The 20,106-nt window shown below is 38.5% G+C and overlaps 1 protein-coding gene across 6 annotated transcripts in view; it reads left to right on the top strand.

The window, feature by feature from the left end:
* The window catches only part of App (amyloid beta (A4) precursor protein), a 248,324-nt gene that overhangs the window by 177,568 nt on the left and 50,650 nt on the right, over positions 1 to 20,106 (top strand). For all 6 annotated transcript variants that reach the window (XM_005375598.2, XM_005375597.2, XM_005375595.2 and 3 more), the window contains 2 exons: positions 13,944 to 14,072; positions 14,869 to 14,968. In XM_005375598.2, coding sequence (XP_005375655.1) covers positions 13,944 to 14,072; positions 14,869 to 14,968 — 229 coding nt within the window. The remainder of the gene's footprint in view (positions 1 to 13,943; positions 14,073 to 14,868; positions 14,969 to 20,106) is intronic.

The raw sequence follows: 20,106 nt of genomic DNA, 5'->3' as shown, positions 1-20,106 counted from the left end.
TTCTAGGTACAGGGTTTTTTTTTCTTCCCACTATTTTAAGGGTGGTGCTCCGTTGGCTTCTTATTTGTGTTACATCCAACAGGAAAGCTGGTAATAGTTGTCTTTAGGTCTCTGAAAGTAACATGCCTTACTGATTTTGAGATTCTCTCCTTTTTTTCTAACTGCTTTTCTTTTTTGGAAACCAGGAATCCAACTGAGGACCTTGTGCTTTCCAGGCAGCTGCTGAGCTATATCCCTGGCCCCTGGCTGCTTTTAGGATTTTTTGCACTAGTTTTGAGCAATTTAATTATACTGTGTCATGCTGTGGTTCCATCCTTAATGTCACCTGGCTAACTTTCCTCTCATTATCTCATGTAGTTTAGCTTTCATATCTAAAAAACTGAATTTGGGCTTTCTCCCCACTCCCCCAATATATTCTGCACGTTAACTTTTTAACTTACGGAACGTTTCAAAACTTGAATGCCCTCCTGTACTACCTCAGACATCTTTGTCAACTTTGGCTCCGTCTTGATTGATTTTCTCCATTATAGATGATATTTTCCTGCATCCTTTCATGCCTTGTAAGTTTTTTGTTGAATGGCAGATATTGTGAACTTTACCTTGTTGAATGCTATCTGGTTTTGTGTACCTATAAATATTCTCAGGCTTTGTTCTGAGATGTAGTTAAATTACCTGGTATGAGTTTGATCCATTTGGATTTGGGATTTTTTGATTTTTTTAAAAGATGTATTAGGTGATCAGAGCAGTTTTCTGCCTATAGTGTACTTAATTTTTCCCCTTCAGTGAGTCAGGACCCACTTGAGTAATCTACGTGATGTTGAGTGTCCTCATCTGCCTGATAGGAACAGTCCTCTTCCGATCCCTGTGAGAACTCTAGGCAGTGTCACCACCAATATTCTGAGGTGATTTTTCTTCCCCAGCTCAGTTTCTTCCACGTGCACACACGGATCATCACTGTTCTACAACTCTGGGGTTCACTCTGCAGATCTGCTGGTTCTCCTTCACAGCAGCTCTCCTCCACCAGTTCTCTGTACAGTGAATCTGGCCTCTTGGGTCCCCCTGGAATCCTCAACTCCTGGCACCCTCCAGGCTCTGCAGTGGTTTCCTGCTTTGGGCCTCATCCTGGAAATCTCCCAGACCAGTGAGCTCGAGCAATTAGAGGTCCTTGCCTTCTTTGTTTCCCTTTTTTCAGGACTCCTTTCCCTCCCTGTCTTGAGGTCTGATACTTTGCAGAAACTGACTGTTCCAATCTGGTTCCTCTTACTGGGTCTTGGCTAGAAGTGGAATTCTGTGTGTACATCGTGTAACTAAAGCAAATTGCCACCCGCTTGTGCTGACTTTGGTTTTTATTTGTATGTAAAGTTATACTGCAGAAAGCCATGAGGAGCCATAAAAGAGCTCTTGGCATTCCTCCTGGTAGCGAGACATTACTGACCCTGTGGTACCAATGACATCACTGTGGTCTTGGGAGATGAAGTGGCTGGTTCAGGCTGACACCACTAGCAGAGGACAGAGGAGCGCTGTGAATCAGTTACCCACTGCAGAGCCTTCTCACTAGCCCATATTTCCTCTCTGAACAAAGCACTTTTGAACAGAACGTCCACATTAGCATTTTCATTTCCTATTAGAAAAATTCTTTGTCCTCCCTAGGCATATTCAATAAAATTCTGTTCATGTTTCTTTGCACATAAAAAGTTCTTTGGTTCTTTTCTTTCTCTGAAGAACATGCTTGCGGGGAGAAGTGGTGGGTTTCACTTGCCAGAACAGAGCAGGGTGGTGGGTGTTGAGACCGTAGCCTTAATAGCAAACACACTGTGGAGTGGTCCAGCTGAAAGTCCAGTCTCTGCAGTGAGAGCTTTGCTTAGTGATCATTGATAGGACCCAAAATAAGATGAGGATGAATGGACCCTTTAACAGATGCAATTCAGAATCTTTCAGTTCAGTCTTATGGGCCATTACTGGAAAGGTAGGGGCAAGGAGAGGGTTGCCAGACGTTCATGATTCGTCAAAAAGGGTGATTCTGGATGATCATAATGGTGCTTGTTGTGGGCCTTTTGACTACATCATAGAAATCAGACAGTATATTTATTTGGAAAAAGTTTTAAAACTGGACTAGGAAGAACTGATTTGCTATCAAAAAGACAGGTTATTGTCGATTGATCCAAGGATTCCTATTATTCCTATTACCTCAGCAAGCATAAATGTCTCCTTTGTAATAAAAAATTAAAAAGGACTGGGTAGTCATGGGCCTGGAATCTTAAGGCATGATCTATCATTTTGTTAAATTTCTATCTCTGAGTGTTTATTTAAATGGTAACATACACTGTAAGTGTAATGGCATTACACTTAGCTCTGCACTTTGGAAGGTACAAGAAAATTCTAAATCTCTCTTGAGGATTTTTATACATTGCTCTTGAAAGACATAATCAAGAGCTTGTCAGCAGTTGTCTGAGGAAAGTCGCATCTTGTAATTGGAGCCATAAAGAAACATTTTGGAGATTCCTTTGTATTTAACAGTGTCTGGAAAATAGAAAAAATTTCAGTAAATATTATTTGAATATATTGATGAGTCTGTGTGAAGAATTAAGTGTTTGTTTACAGATTCTATAGATGTTACCACTCTTAAAAGTACTTATCCTCTTAACCCTTACCAAATTCTACCATGCATTCCTAGACATTTCAAACTTAGATTTTGAAACAATACAGATGGTATCCATTCTCTTTAAAACTCCAAATTTATTTAATATAGTATGTATTTTTTTGTTTTGTTCTGTTTCGTTTCCAGTGCCAGGAATTAAACTCATGACCTCATGCTTGCCAGGCAGGCACTGTGCCGCTGAGCTAAATCCCCAGCCCCTATAGTATGTATTTTTATCACAGTTTTTAAGTCCAACGTTGACAATGTCATGCAGTAATATTTTTCTGTAACTTCAATGTTTTTTTTTCTGCTGTGAGTCTTATGTTGTAGGTCCCTGTGTCTATATGTACTTTACGTTCCATCTTTCCTTTTTAATTATGTGCTGGACGCCGATACACTCCATGCCTCAATCTAAAAATACACCATTTAACTCATATTTAGAATCATGTATATTTTTTCAAATCTTATAATAATAGAATTTTTACTTTTCTCCAGGAGTTAAAAAAAATAGAACTCAGCATATCTTTGCATAACCCTAACTCTGTTGAAGGCTGATGACTATTCTAAAGAATTATTTTCCTTAAGCTGTTTTCTTGACTTATTTAAAAATTTTCCTTAAAAAATCAGGACATAATGCTTTTTTTTTCCTCCCAGAAAAGTTAAATTCCTCCCAAAGCTGTATCCTTCATGGTGAACCTCTGTCACTTTTGGAGGTCCTCAAGCTAGCAAACCTAAATAAAGTGTAAAGCCAGATTATCATCATTTATTAACCAGTCCTCTACAGTTATGTGCCTCCTGCTTCTAACTTTGTTGGGGCTCAAAATGAAGCCTACCCAGTTTTATGAAATAAGAACTAAATACTCTCTGAGTCTCCTCTCCCATAACGGGCAGAGTCCTACTTCTCCATCGTAAATGAATATTTCCTGAATGTTCAGCATTCTCTGTAGCCTGAAAACCAATTAGACTTAATGTTGGATCCTGTACAGCTAAGTCAAACCCCCTACCAAAAAAATACTGTTGTGGGTCTTGGTCTACAAAAGCTTAGCAGCCCCTAATTCATAACAATTACGGTGTTTTAGAGATGAAAGAGAAATAATAAACTTTTCATTGAAATTCTGAAATTTTTAGTATTTTTATGTATGTAACTTGGTTTAGAGCTCCTGTTACATAGTACCATAATTATTATCCTGACTTCAATTACTACTAAGCATTTTCTGAGAATTAGGAAGAATTTACACGAATATCTGTTTTGTTTGGCTCCTGCATTGTTTTGATTTTTCCAGTGTCTCATGATTGTAGCCATCTTATCCATACTAAAATTTATTTCATAATTTTATCTGCTGATTCACACTCATACTCTTAAAATGTAATGGAGCAAAATACCAAAGTTTCTATAGCACCTGCTCCCTGTATTTTCTCATTTCTGACCAGGTCAGCCAAATGTTAGGTCTTCCTGAGAGTCTTGCAAGCTTCCTCATAGAATTCTTTCATAGAATTTTATTATTATGAGGTTCTATATTTATCTATCAAGTTAAGATTTAGTTCAGTGCTAATTTTAGCAGCAAGTGAATGAATGTTTAATAAGAAACAGTGATCACTGGAGATAAAAAGACAGCAATTTATGGATGTTTGTGGCACACGCAGTGGTATGCAGGTAACATCATTATTTGTTCCTGAAGTGGGACTTTGTATAAATGTCTAAAGGAAAGTTTGTCCTTACTTTAAATCAGTGAAATTGACCTCCCCTTGAAGAGGGAAAGATACTATAAGACAAGAAAGCCCTATGGAGTTTAATCACTCATTCCACATATAAAACATATAAATAAATGGCATTCCAAAGTTCCATCTAATCAGTTTCTAGCTGGTATGCCATTTTGATTCCAACTAAATAAGTCTTTAGCCAATATAGATGTTAGCGTAAATGTAAGTTTGCTAAATCAAAAAAAAAAACCAATTGAGTTGCTAACCTTGGCTATTTTATTTTTCATGATATTGGTAACTTTTCTATTTGGTATAGCCCATCATTTTCTGCTTAATCACTTCTATTCACAAAAGAGATGCCAAGCATTTTATAGAATATATTTATAGAGCACATATCTGTAAGGCAAACAGGACATCTACACCTCAGCATAACACATGACAAGTTAAAAGATACTTTCTGAGTTCTTAATATGTTGAATGATGAGCATTATGATGTTTAAGTTACTCTACCAGCAAGTTTTTAATAAAATCAAAGTTTTGTCAGTACCTCAAAATTTAAAGACTGCTAGGTTAAAAATCATCATTTAGAAATGTAACTAATTATTTTGTACCTTATGTATTTATTTATTCACCTTTCATTTGTGTTTAGTTCAGATTTGTGCAAATTAGTTAGTCCAGAGGGGCTCATTAACTTGAGAGCTTTTTAGGACAAACCCAGTAACAAGTACTAGGAGAACTGGCATTTTTCAAACCAAATCCTATAGTCTCTACTGAATGATGTGCATGCTATTTCAGTAAAGTCCTCAGTATCGCCTGTTTTCCTTGCTTTAAATGTTTACCAAGCTTAAGAGATAAATATTACTTAAGACTAATGGGAAGACTACAACCACAGACACTCATGTTTTCTGCTTTTACTTCAGTCAGATAGGAAAATTAAAAGGTATGTTGGAAAGCTTGAAACCTCAGCCACTGACTTGGAAGTGGAAATAGGTCATTGGATGCTGTCAAAACTAGCACCGGGGTGCTGTGCTTCTTTATAGCATGTACACACGAACATTCACAGTAATATCCACTTTTATTTCTTCCCTGAAGATGGAAACCTATTATGAAGATACGGCTATTTAGGTTGTTTTTGACAAATGTGTAACATATTATTTAAAGGCCTGGTGCTTATTTACCAGCCTAGTGTTACCAATCTTGGCCTTAGAGAACGGATGGGAGCAAGAGATTCTCCACTTGCACACTTACGTGCTATACACGTATGGACACACACACACACACACTTCACATCAGTTTCAGGGGTTTTGTTCATTGTATGAAACTTAAAGATACTGCTTTATATTTGATCTTTAAGAAGATTTACTCTGAGTTTCTTTATGTAAACATTCTTAAATAAATAAAAACCCTTGGAATTCCTAGTAACTCGCTATAGGATGAAGAGAGGATACAATTAAAAGAAATATAAATGTGTTAATCCTTGAATATATGAACCAGTTAGAAGCCGGGCATGGTGGTGCACGCCTGTAATCCCAGCACTTAGGAGGCTGAGGCAGGAGGATTGTTGCAAGTTTGAGGCCAGCCTGAGCTACAAAGTGAGCTCAAGGCCAGCCTGAACTGCATAGCGAGACCCTGCCTCAAAAATACAAAACAAAAAGAAAAACAAACAAACAAAAAAAGCCAGAGGATGTAGGAAGTGAAAATGCCCAAGTCCTAGCATAAATTGCAAAATGAAAGCAGATTGCTGTTCATCTCTCTGCAAAAGTCAAGAATATGTCAGTTTGTTGATCAGACCATTTGAGAAACCTTTCCAAAGTCCTGGATTAGCTTTAAAACATCTTTTGTTTATGATTTCTTCCTCAACTCTGTGGTCTTTGCCTTCTGGGTTGCTTTAATAACGCTGTTCAATGCTAAGAGCTTCAATATGTTTCACTACTTGAATAAACAACACTTGCAGACACTGAAGTCCAAATAATCTCTGGTCCTTGTGTGCACTGGGTCAGAAGAGCACTGGTCTGCCCTGTCTCCACTGCATGCTGTTTCCAAAACATGAATCAGAGTTAGGTCAGATGCTAAATTTTAGTTCTGTTTGCTGTCTGTACTAATTTGTAGCTGTGGTCTTTATGACTGAAATGAGATTTTCAGAATATCCTAGAAAAGCATTACAAAACATACCAGTTTTGACCAAAGTTCTCTTGTATATAACAGAGGATTAAAACCACTCACTCTCTACTTTTGTTTCTTCATCATTTTCTCATATTTCTATTTTACATTATTGTGTGGCTACTCATACTTAATTCCCAGGTTTGCCATCTCTGTGACCTGTAACAAGAAACAAGTGACTTAAGGGATTCTTCCTCTTCCATCTACAAATGGGGATTAATTTTTCTACTTTTTTGCAATTAACATTTATCCAGCTTTTGTCAGCCATTTAAAAAAAAAAAAAAGAACAGAAGGATTCATGAAGGTTGAGACAAAACTGTGCAGTAGGAAGATGTGTTTCCACTTAAGAGGAGAAAGATGGTTGGGGTGGAACATGTGGGGTGTTTGGTGACTGTTCTGATTGGGAAGTCATCTGCGTTCTTGTGAGAGATGAAACCAGGAATGGATGACTTTGCATTCTCCTGACTGCTTCTGAGTTCTGTTAAAGCACAAAGTCAGAGTCAAACAGTAAACTGGATATCCTGGAAGGGGGAAGGCAGGGTAACTCCTTGGTGCATGTATGGTTTTGCATTGGCGTATGAATACAGTGATAATGGTTCATTATCCGGTATAATCCTCTCCTAATGCATCCATGTTATTGAAAGTAAGAAACACTTTGAATAGGAGTGGGCATTGTCTTAGTTACTTTTCTCATTGCTGACACAAAATACCCAACACCCAAAGTTAAAGGAGGAATGGTTTATTTGGCATAGTTTGTAGAGATTTCAGTCTGTATTGGCTGGCTCCAAGGCAGGGTGGCATGGCAGAGGAGAAACAGTTCATGGTGGGCAGAAATCAACAAGGCGGTGAATTAGTCCAGAAGCAACCAGCGATAGGTGACAACATTAGCCTCTTTCTGTCCCTTATATTATATCCAGGATACATGCCCTTAGGGCAGTTAGAACTCAACCCTAGAGTGGGCCTTCCCATTGTTCACACTCACAATTACGCCAAACCAATTAGTGGACTGATTTAGTAATCACACAGCCTTAACCCCAGCATCACATACTCAAGATCCAGCCACCCCTAAAAAGCCCCAACTATGACTTCATAGGGCTTTGGGGGGACATCTAGACACAAGGCATAATGGGTGTGAAAATCTGCTACCATTCTCTGTGTCACTTTGTCCAAACTTCTGTGTTCAACACACCATAGAGTTCTTTGCCCTGTGATAATCATTTTAAACTGAAGTCATTTGTGTGCTTTTCTGAAGAAAAACTGTTTTGTAAATTTTGTGATGGGCTTGCACTCATCTCCCAGCTTTACAAAACAAAAGATGATGTGATCCAAAAGGTTCCCATGGAAGCTTTCCCAGTTGTTTTATGTATGTGTTTTTTGGTTTGGTTTTTAAGCTTTTCCAGACTTTTCTTGCAATAACGAGAATGCATTTGAAATTTTAAGAACCAAAGATGTAAAATATACTTAACTGAGATTATCTCAAGCAGAGGGAGTTTCACCTCTCTTAAAGTGGCCTTTAAGCCTGCATACAGAGATTTTATAGTTTATATATTCATAGTTCCTTGAAATTTGAAGTGTAAAACTGAAAATTGTGACCTTGAACCTATCTCTAAAAGCAGGAGAGAATTCTTTTTTATTTTTTTCATTGGTGAATAATTAACTTCCAGCCATAGTTTTGGAAACCACTAGGGTACAATTTAGTGTTCCCCTGTGACCTGGAAAGATTAGGGTGCTCCTCATAAAATGAGTCATTTACTTCTTTCTTGGCAGAATTATGCCCAGGGCTGTTAAAAAGCTCTTGACAGTTCACTCACTCCCATCAGGAAATGGTCTAAGGCACAAATGTCTATTATGATAAGATGCAGGATTTCTAGATCAAACATAAAGCTGCAGAGTGGAACAGTAGGACTGAATAGTGAGGTTTTAATATGCTTCCCAGGTGAACTATCGAATAGAAAGCTACACATTGAGGTGTGACTGCCACTGACTGGTCCTACCCATCACCAGCCAGTCAAATGTATGTCACCCATTCCATGTCCCAGGGAGACCAGATTTGAGAAAATTACTTAAAAGAACCAAATGGAAAAGATAATACACCTCAGAAGTATAGAATTCTAAAAATTACCTTTATAATAAAATGCCATGACATTTCCTCCAAAATGGCTAGCATCAACATGATATTAAAACATAAAACAATAAATGATTATCTTTTGGAATTAGTGAGATGAATCTTTTTGTTGGAAATAGTTTGGATATAGTTTGGATAATGGAGTCCATTAGTTATTTTCTGGGAGGAGTCCTACTTAACTTCTTAAAGATCCCTGGCATGCTGGACAGATAAATGGATTAAGTGGTTTGTAATTTCATGAAAATTGGGAATGCTGACCTTCTAATCAAAGATATGCTTATTGTCCTGAGTAAGGTACACAGAAAATATTCTACACACCTGAAACCACTTCTGAAATTTCATTTAGCTTTAGGTCATTGTTTCGTTTAATTAACAAATATTTATTAGCATCGAGATCTGTAGCAGGAGGTAGAAATGTGTGACATTTTTCTTCCCAAATAGGAAAATAGTTCATGTCTCAAGAAGTGGACCGTCTCTATTATCAGGTTAATTATTTTCCCTTTTGCTCTGCTTTAGATATCCAATCCATTTCAGCAATGCCTGCTATTAGTTCGTAAAGAAATTTCTTTTTGAATGATTTTTTTAAAGGGCAGTGTGATTCCAAGGTGAATTTAGTGCAAACAGAAAAGTGCCACATCAGTGGCTAACAGGTATAATGTAATTATGAGGCAAACACTCCTTCAAAAACAATAGTGGCAATAAAAAGGTTTGGATATAATTAGTCCCCCAGGGCAGACCTTCCATTTTCTTTGTTCCTCACTGTGAGTTTTAGATTAGCTCTCTGATGCCCATGTCATGAGACTGTAGGATTAATGCACAGAATATTTTCACTATGAAACAAGAGGGATTTGCCAGGAAAATTATTGCCAGTTATAGACAATTTAAAGACTTAAGGGCAATTAAATTTATATATCTAAAGGTTAAAAAGTGTTTCTTAAGCTCTTTTTATCAATATTCTTCTCAGGAGCCACCAAATTCTGTTTGTTCTTCTAATCAGATGTATAATCTAATTTTAAATCTGAATGATATGGCAATACTCTCACATTTAATAGCAGTTATTTTAAGAGAATTATTTCTATATCCTTTAGAAAGATCATATATTTTTATAGAGATCTAAGGGTTTTTTTTTTTCCCTGCCATCCTTGTACGAATGTCTCTGCCTTTTAATTAAAATTTAGGAAATTCATCTTTGTTCTAACATAATAAAATAAACCTCCCCAGATAATCAAGATTCCCTATTACTATGAAAGCATAATATGGCTCTAGAAATAACTAGTTTTCAGCCTTGAGGAATTCTCTGGGCTAAAAATTGTGAGGGCAATTTTTTTTAATGAAATATGTATGAATCATACACCAAAAGCGAGTGCTTTTTATTTTCAACTTCAAGTAAATGAAAATTTTAAAATGCAGGGAAGATTTGTCTATTTTTCTTTCTTCACTAAAAATAATGTTCACTAAAAAATAATGTTTTTTAGGTGTGGGCACGGCCACCATTTTATTTGGTTTGATTTATCTGCCAACGCTCTGACATAGGCGCTAATCCAATTCTTCCTTTTCATTTCTAAGCATGATTCATAGAAAATGTGCTTACGTGCTTAGAGCACCCAAGCAGAATCATGCAGTTCATTTATTGAGGGCTATCCTAAAGCCTTCTGAATTACCTGATGTCCCCAGACTTTGCTTATTATCAAGCAGAAAATAGGAAGAAAATGCTTATGTATATGTACTTGCACACACGGTGTGTATCTGAGCTCATGCACGGTGATGAGAGCAGAGCTTATTCTGGGCCTCAGGGTTTATTATCCGTGCAGGAGCTGACGCCTGGGGAATCCCCACAGCCCAGCGTGCTGCTGTTTCATTATCAAACACAGGATTTTCAGGGTAAGTTAAGAATACATTGTTAGATATGTTTCTGAAGCATAAAGAAATGGCAGTGTTAAATGAGATAAGCAGTGGGAAACAAGTGCCATTTAATTACCCATCGTAGTAGAAGATAAGGATGAATTTAAAGATGAATTCAGTACTAAAATCTGTGAGTGTCATGAAACCCTATCTCTTTTTTTTTTTTTTTTTTTGGTCTTTTTGAGACAGGGTCTCTTTAGGTAGTTCAGGCTGGCCTGAAACTCACAATGATCCTCCTGCCTCAGCCTTGAGTGCTGAGATTACAGACGCCGTGCCCGGCCTGTCTTTTAACTAATGCCTTAAGTCATTCTCCAGTAATCTTCCAATCAGGTTGACAGAGGACTTTTGGATCTTGCTACTTCCCTTCTCTGCTTGGAAGACTTAGCTGAGAATAGAGAAGTACCAAAACACGAGGACAGCAAATAAGAGATGGAACAAGCTAAATCTGACACTTCTGCACAACTAAGAGCTAATGTCCATGTGCCCCAAAAGGATATTACTATAATCCTCCTTTATGAATGGTTTTCTTTTCTCATGATTTGTTACCTCAGTCAACTATGACCTGAAAATATTAAATGGAAAATTCCAGAAATAGACTATTTGTGTTAACTTTTATTACAATATATTATTGCTGTTTTATTATTAGCTATTGTGAATCTCTTCCTGTGACTGATTTATAGATTTAATTTTATCATAGCTAGTTATGTAGAGGAAAAATCATCATCTACATGGGGTCTAGTACTCTTTGAGGTTTCAGGCATCCACGGGAGTTCTTGAAATAAATCCTCCTTGGATAAGGGATGACGACTGTATCTGAGCCTGGAAGAACTACAGACTCGTAGAACACAGTGATTCCTAACTATTGAGTTATGTCTTTGTCAAGTCGTAACAGTTACTTTGAAGAACTGTCTTTAGCGTGGTCCATGTTAGTTCCCCTTGGCAGGCAGGATCTCGTAGTGATCAAGAGAAGAAGCCCTGTGGCCGACACTGACCCACTGTGTTACTGGGCCAGCATGTAACCTCCATAAGCTCAGCTTTATCGCTCCCTGTGCCTCACCTGTAAGGTGCAAAGGGAAATTCTCCCCCTGTGGTAGGGCTGGGATGGGTTACCTTTCATAAAACACTTCACACACTAAAAGCCAATGGATGCTGAACTGTTGCTGCTTAGGGGCAGAGGGGTAGGCATTGGAGGCAAGGACTCAGGAGAAGAAATAAGTGTGTATCGAGTGTCTGCAGCAAATAAAGCATTCTGTTGGGTAACAACACAGAACATTTTTAATTCTCCAGTACTCTCACTTTGAAAGATATTACTGTCTGAATTTCACCAATAGGAAAATGAAGACTTTCATGTTGATCTTCAAGTGAAATTTAACATTAATGATTAGCAAATGAGAACGTATGGGGTATGGAGATAGTGGAAAAAAAGAGGGAGACCAGATGCTAGGCAACAGAACGTCCTCTTCCCATTCTTTACATTGAGATTTTCCTTCATGTAATGTCAAGGCCGTCTGGGGCGATAGTACCCTGTGTACTTGCTTGTGGGTAACAATCCTTTCAGAACAAAATCCTTAGAGAAACATTCATAGGTGGCTGCCCAGGAGGGAGAGAGAAAGGTTATGAAGACAAGCAGCCCTTATGTTTTTAACTGAAAAAAAATCCATTTTTTTCAATATAATAAATCCCTTTCAAGAGAGGGAAATGGAATAGCATAGCTAAGAAAACACAGTAAGCCAGTGAACTGCAATAGCAAGGGTAGGCAAAAGCACCAAGGATAAGTGCAGTCAGTACCACCCTTTCTGCCTCTGGCCTTGGAAATATAATAGTACTAGTACCCAAAGAGTGTTTTCAAGCCTTGGTGCTTAATAATGAGCAAGCATCGAGGTTGTACAATAAATATACTGTATGTATGTACACATACTCTTGTATATGTAATATCCCTCACAGTAGGTAGTAGTCGGCCTTTAATTTCTGACATTCTAAATTAGCTTACATAACCCTGTCATCCTTTAAATATATATTGTGTTGCTGTAGCTTATCACAATGATCTCTTTTACTACTTTTCTTCTTCTAAAACTTGGAAGTTTATTCTGATTCATGGATTCAACCACATGTCACAGTACAAACGAACATTGTAATGATACGCTGCCAGAAGCTATGGTTCAAGCTGTAATGTCTGTCTTCCATGGGATTATGGAGGAATATATTTCTTCTAAGAAAAAGTAGAATGCGGTCATTCAGGTAGATGCGGGCAGGTTTCTTTTATTTTCATTCTGTGTTTTCACTTGCTTCCTCTAGTATAAGACTGTGGTGTTTGTGGCAGGCACGTAACAGGTGTGGAGCGTCATCCCTGGACTAAGCACCACTGGTTGGGTTCCTAACAGAAAAGAGGGAGACTGCATTTGAGCTCGTGGATCTCATGAGGCAAACTCAGAAACACAAACCAGTCAACGTACTGTGACGAATGCAGTAATAGAGATTTGTGCGCATATTGTCCTGGCACAAATTCTACCTGGGAGGGCAGGGAGCTGACCCCTAAGCTAACAGACAGGGAGAGAGACTCTTCCCATAGAATACGCAGAGCACGATAAAAACTTTGTAAACCACACACACACACACACACACACATACACCCCATCTCTGGAAGCAAATTCTGGACCATCCAGCTGGTTTTCAAGATGCTCATGATACATTAACTACTAGTAACTAGATCTACACAAATGGCCCCACTTCTGTTCCTGACATGAACTTTCGCAGGTGACTATTTTGTGTCAATGAAGAAGAAATGTGTATCTTTGTAAAATCACCCAATAGAGTGCAAATAGCAGTGGAATTGCTGAAAACAAAGGGACCTCTGTCCTTTTTTCCATTGGGATGAATTTTTTTCATGTGCAGCTAGAATAAGAACAAAATAGAACCAATTAGAAAATACTACAAGCGGGGGCTGGGGATTTAGCTCAGCGGCAAAAAGCGCCTGCCTGGCAAGTGCAAGGTCGTGAGTTCGGTTCCCGGTACCAGAGAAAAACCAAAAAAAAAAGAAAATACTACAAGCACTTAAGAAGAAACTTAATTGCTGCTCAAAGAACGAAAATCTGATAGCTTAACAAGAACATAATTAAATTCCAAAGTAAAATAACTACAATTTAGCAATGGCCTTTCTCCTAAAAAAACATATTTCTTAGAGCTTATCAATTCTTCTTTCACCTACTAATGAGTTTTAGTTAAATTGCCTATTATTATTCTTGTTTCTATTATTGTACCATTATATTACTGGTGATGTTATTATTCCTGCCGTATTACTTCTGTAGAATGTAGAATATGGCCTCATACACTGTCCCCTGAATATTTTGGTAGAGTAAGAGAAGGAGCTCATTGAAACCCAGTGGATGTAACAGAACTCTCTCATTATTTTCCCTACAGCCTCGTCATGTGTTCAACATGCTGAAGAAATACGTTCGTGCTGAGCAGAAAGACAGGCAGCACACACTGAAGCATTTTGAACACGTGCGCATGGTGGATCCCAAGAAGGCTGCCCAGATCCGATCCCAGGTGAGCGCTGAGTGTGGGAATCACCTCTAGCCATGCCATCCTAGGGTTCTTGCTTCTTGGGTGCGGACAGAAGCTTCAGGTGTTCCTGGAAACCCCTATGAGTGTGGCATCTCCATGGCATGAGCTCTTTAATACCTGGTTAAATTCTCAAAGTTCTTTTAGAGCAGTAGATGGCTTGGTATCTTCTGAGTTACACAAAATAGGGAATAGAAAAACCTTGGTTCCACCTCGACTGGTACAAGGAACCATTCAAACTGACCACCACAAATGAAGAAAATAACACCTCTATAATTGGCTCAGCTAAACTGTGGTGGGCAATCCAAAACTCCATTGCGACCACAATGTTTGTGAGCCAGAAAAATGCTCTGTACTCTCTGACTCTCAAAAGTTTAAAACTAAGGTGACCCTCCGGAAATCTGAAATTTGAAAATATTTGTACTTAGCACAAAACAACCAAATTGAATTGCTCTCCTCTGTCAGAAAATTTACAGACGCATATATTTAGGATATCAGAGGCTATTTAGGAAGCCTCAGTATGAGGAATCAAACATGGCATAGGTGGTCTTTTAAATTAATCAGTACAAGTATATACAGTATAGGTAATGCTAAGTTTAAAGATGTCTTAAAGCTGAGCTGAAAATTAGAGAACAACTAAACAGTCTGACATGTATATATATATAATATGGATGTCCTTTCAGTTAAATATTTTGAAAGTTTCTATTTCTAATTCTTGTTGAGGAAAATAGCCATGCCTATGCTAGAGAGCGCTTACCTCGGTTGACTTCCTCCGGTGCAGGTTATGACGCACCTCCGTGTGATCTACGAGCGCATGAACCAGTCTCTCTCCCTGCTCTACAACGTCCCTGCCGTGGCGGAGGAGATTCAGGATGAAGTTGGTAAGTAAGCACTTCTTTTGATGCTAAGCCTGTCAATATGTTTTTGCCTGGAGGAGAAGTTAGGGTGATGTCTGTATCAGGAATCACCAGTTCGCACATGCATAGAAGTTAGAAGAGCATATTGCATTTTAGTGCGTAACTCCTCCATGATGGGATTCCTCTCCCCTTTGCAGTTGCCTCTGTTCTTAATTTTCCCTGGGTAAGACTGAGGAGTGTTACTTGACCATAGAATATTTGTGTAACAGTAAGCCACTTACTATGGAATGATACCGGTCAATTATTTTCTTAGCTTACCTTGTTGGTATCTCCTTGCTACTTAACATTTAAAGGGAGAGGAACCCTTTCTTCCTGACTGTTACATTGTGAGTAGCCCCATTTTACAAATGAAAAACCTCAGACTTACAATTTAAGTAACTTATTTGCCTGTGTCCCACCCCTATAAGTAGCACAGCCAAAACACATAACTGTGACTTGACCTTTTTATTATATTCAGTAAAATCGTATTTCTCTTTGATAGGAAAGAAATACCATTATTATTTTCTGAACTACATTGTAGTATAAGCTTAAAGGTCACAGACTATGAAATATATTCTGAAGTAATCATGCCCTCACAAGGAATTAGAAAAATAGAACAGAGAATTACCATCACCCACTTTTCTCTGTGAAGACATCTCACATAATGACAGTTAATACGTTGTCAAACCCAGGAAACTGGCAGCATGTGCCCACCCTCTTTTCGTTTTCCAGTTTTCCTAATGATGTGTTTAGTATTTAAGATGAGTAGGTTCTCTCTTTTCTGTTTTTCTGGGCAAGGGAGTAAAGCATTGAATAACATGTTTCTACAAAAGCCTCCAAATGCCCGTCCTCATAAAGATACATAGATGACAGTTGCAGAAGTACGTCTTTCAACATAAAGCAAATGTATGTATGCTAGAGATTTGGTGCATAGACAGTCGGCAAATAAGCAGTTGAACTTGGGATATCTTTCTTTACAAAGAATTCTGCTCTTTGTTAATTGAGTTGGAAGTGGATAAAGGTTGTCATCTAAATAAAAGCAACCATAATACTGTGGATGAGCACACACCCATTAGAGAAATTCCTGAAGACCTTGCTCAGAAGAGCAGTCCACTTGCTCATACATGTTTCATGCTGATACTATTTCACACCCTCTAACATAACACTGCCCTATAAATGCTGTAAATATTCCTCATGTGTCTGATGAATATGGTCTGTTTAGTACCTGGTATTAACAGATGGAATCAACTACACTTTAGGCTACATACTTGCAAACATTGCTTCGTGTGTCATCCACACCTTTGTTCGAAAAGGAAATTCAATATTGAGCAAGGTGTTTTGAGGATGCTCGGTGGAGTTTTTAGCTTATATTGTGCACAAGGAATGCTAACTCCAATTAGTTTTTCATTCTACTAAATTTCTTTAAGGAATGAATATACTTATTAGAGATATTGGAAGATAGAAATCAGTAACAGACTGTTAAAATATTATGTGTAAAATTATGTATAGGAAAGTTCTCTGAAAAGTTTTACAAGGGACAAAACCAAACAATTAGTCACATCCTTAATGAACTGAGCTAAGATCTTCCTAGATGAGTGTATTTTTGCCTTACGGTTGTCTTAAGCCTCCTTTCATATGTGACTCCAGTTGAGGTGGTGTTGCTAGTACCCAACCATAGAGAAAGGAGCCGTTTCCTAGGACTAGAAATTTGATGACTCATTCCACTCATACCAAATAATTACTGTTGATTTTTTTCTGCTTAAATTATTCACCTTTTTATTTAGTAATCCACTACTGAAAACATTTGCCACCAGTGAATCACACTTGCAAAGAACAGATGATGATTCAGGCTCTTGACAATGTTGCAGAATATCCAATAATAGTGCTGCCCAGTAGACTTCAGATCTCAGTGACGGGGAGGAGATACAGATAATTACAATCATGGAATTCTTTCTTTAAGAAAAACAAAAAGGGGGCTGGGGATTTAGCTCAGTGGCACAGTGCCTGCCTGACAGGCGCAAGGTCGTGAGTTCAATTCCCGGTACCAGGAAAAAAAACAGAAAACAAAAAGAAAAGAAAAGAAGAAAGCTCTGCCATCAGATTGGTTTGGGAACACATTATTTATTTTTTAAATTGCATCATTCTAAGTATATTGGACATCAAATCCTGAAAGATCTTTAAAGAAAAGATCTTTAAAGAAAAATCCTTTCTTTAAAATCCTAGGTAATTCCATCTCGAAATTACTGTTTCTTATAGAAAGGAAAATTTGCATTAATAAACTTTCATCAGTTTGAGTAGGGCCCCATGTGGCTTTCTAGTACCAAAGATAAAAGAGAGCCTGCTGGGGGGAATGGTGCTTTACTTGTGTATGGTTGAAATTCTGCGTAATAAAAATTACTCTATTTTTTGGCATCCTTTCTAAATAAAATCCTTACAGATTTTTTTCTAGTTTATGTCTTGTACTGTTGGTAAAATCTCTGATTTCATGCTGTGTCATTAGTCTCATCTGCATTTACTGGGCATTGCTGTAAATAATCAGACTTTAGGTTGGGAGTCAGGTCAGTACCAATGAGGAAGGTACTGAAATTCAGACCCACTGGCAAAAGGACAAGATGCGAAGGCACCTAGGAATGCATGCCCACGGGAGAAATGTCCATGCATGTACATACAAGCAATGTGGGTGTTTAATGCAGTCACACATCTAAGACAAATAACAGTAGTTTAGTTAAATAACAGTAGCAGTTGCTTTCCGGATGAAGGATTTCAACCAGTGTGAAGAAATGCCAGTATCTATGTTTCTGTTGCTCTATCAGGTATATCTACTTTTATAAATTCTGTTCCCAAATTAGAATGCTCTATTATGGGTCAAAATGATGAAGAAGGATGTTACTCTAGAGACAAAAAGTGCTGTGAGGTACAAATTGGTTTCAGGTTTGTGAGAATAAATGAATAAATTGTAACCGGAGTGATGGCTGGCCCCAGCCTCTTCTTTCCCTGTTGCCCTTCCCTGAGGCATCCCATCTTTTTACACTCCTTTCTTATGACCTCCCGTAAATCCCAAATCTGTAGGCTTAGCAACAGGCTGTCTACCATGTCCCAGAATATCTCAGCTGCCTTTGAAACTCTAGTCAGTGTGTACATGAGAAAACCCATTGTGTTCCTCTGGAAATGTATTGTTTTATTCTCTAACAGGTTTTTCTAGTTACCCTACACTTATCAACGATGCCTTCCTCTCCCTCATCTATGATTTCTTTGTCAAGTTCAAGCCCTGTCTGTTCTCCTCCCATTCATGTGTGTTCCTGTGAAAACCCAGCTCCCCCATCCAGCGTTAGCTGAGATGCTGTCTTCCTAGTCTTACGTAGCTGCCCTCACTTCAAATTCTTCCTCTTCAAGACTTTCCCAAGTTTACTACTGAAATGAAATTATTTCTGCACCTAGTACTGTGCCTGTTTTCTTTCTTGAAAAGTTGTGTCCTTCAGAATTCAACTGAAATGTCTGTGCTCCTATAATAATGTGCAGAGGGAGCGAGAAACAAGCGCTTGCGTTTGAGTGGCAGCCATGCTGTGACCTAAGGAGTGTCTGTCTGTGATGTCAGTGGTCCACACTCTTTATGGAATTTCATTCTTCAAGTTCAAGACCATCTCATGTAGATGTGGCAGGAGGCTCAGGGAAAGAGTACCAAGTGTCGAAATCCCAAGCCCTCTGGCACTGGACTGTCTATGCTTGAAGCAAAGCCTTCTTGTGTTGCGCAAAAATACAACACAGAAGTTAGTGCCAGCCCTGAGGGATTCACTGATAGAATCCTTGATTTATGGTGGAAGAAACTGAACCTGGAGAGTCCATTGTTGCCAGCACAGATAGTAAAGGATAAAAGCCCAGGTCTGCCTGAATCCCAATTCAGGGTTCCCTCTGCTACCCCTGGTCCCTCATGACATTTTCTTCTGTTTAACCTTAGTGTCCAAAGCATTGAGTAACCACCTCTAATTCCATACCCTAATCTAGATCTATATTTAATTCTTTGATTCTGTCTCTACTCGTCTCCTCTCCCGTGAGCTCTCCCGGGCCATCCTTGTCTTCATTTTCTGAGCCTCATGCTCCTTTTTTGTCGGTACAGTATCAGTAATTAACTGTAGACACCAGACTGAAGCAAATCTCCAGGCTGCAAAGTAGATGCTCTTTCACTTAGATGGATCAGACTTCCCCAGAGTCCTGAAGATGCATCCTAAGCTTCTTCCTTGCCCTCAAGGGTAAGCCCTGTACAAAACAAACTTACTTCCTCAGCCTAGCGTTCTCTAAAGCTGCTGTAGTCGATCAAGCCAACAAAATGGATATGGCTGGCAGAGACAGCAAAACAAAGAACAGAAGCAGATTTCTAAAGTTTGACTTTTGCAACACGGTCCTGGCATATAGGCCATGGCATCTGTTATTTGGTCATCTCCCCAGTTCACGTCCTTTGACGGGACTCAGTAATTATATTGTCCTATTGGGATGTCCTGTAAATTTTCAAAACAGTATACTAGTTGTTTCTTTAGAGAGCTTTGTCTTCTATTTTGTAGTAATTTTTAATCCAATTTGAAATACTATTTGGAAGTTCTCAGGCACAGTCATATTTTCCTTTTTAAAAAAGCAGTTATTTATATACAAATCACGAAACCTTCTTGCTAAGAAAGGCTTAAGGCATTATTTATGGGGGTCTTCACTTATTTTGAATGTCTGTGTTAAGTATTTGCCTCGTTCAAAAAAATGATAGAATCACTATTTCAGTGAAAATATGGTTCCTTCCAGTGTCCATATTCTGCTGGAATCATCTTCAACCCTTTGAGAAGGCAGAATCCCTTCACGGTTCAGCTCACCCTTGGCTTTGTCAAAATATTATTTTTGAATGATTAGGGTATTTCCCCCACTTTTCAGTCTCCTTTAAATCTGTGCTAAAAGTGTTCTGTTCTCTTTCTGTTCATGCTGAGACTGTTTGCCAAAGTGGTTCATGTTCAGCTACCTCAAGGCTAGCAGGATTGTGGCTGTCAGCTCAGAGACGGCTGCTTTACAGAGCGCTGTAATGACCAGTTTAGGAGAAAAGCAGTTGGGAGGGAAAGGGAAGGAGGACATAATTGTTTCATATCTTG

The sequence above is a fragment of the Chinchilla lanigera genome, unplaced genomic scaffold (genome assembly GCF_000276665.1).
Source record: "Chinchilla lanigera isolate Chin_1 unplaced genomic scaffold, ChiLan1.0 scaffold00006, whole genome shotgun sequence".
Classification (NCBI taxonomy): Eukaryota; Metazoa; Chordata; class Mammalia; order Rodentia; family Chinchillidae; genus Chinchilla; species Chinchilla lanigera.
The sequence above is the reverse complement of the archived record's forward strand: the minus strand, read 5'-3'. Positions and strand labels throughout refer to the sequence as shown.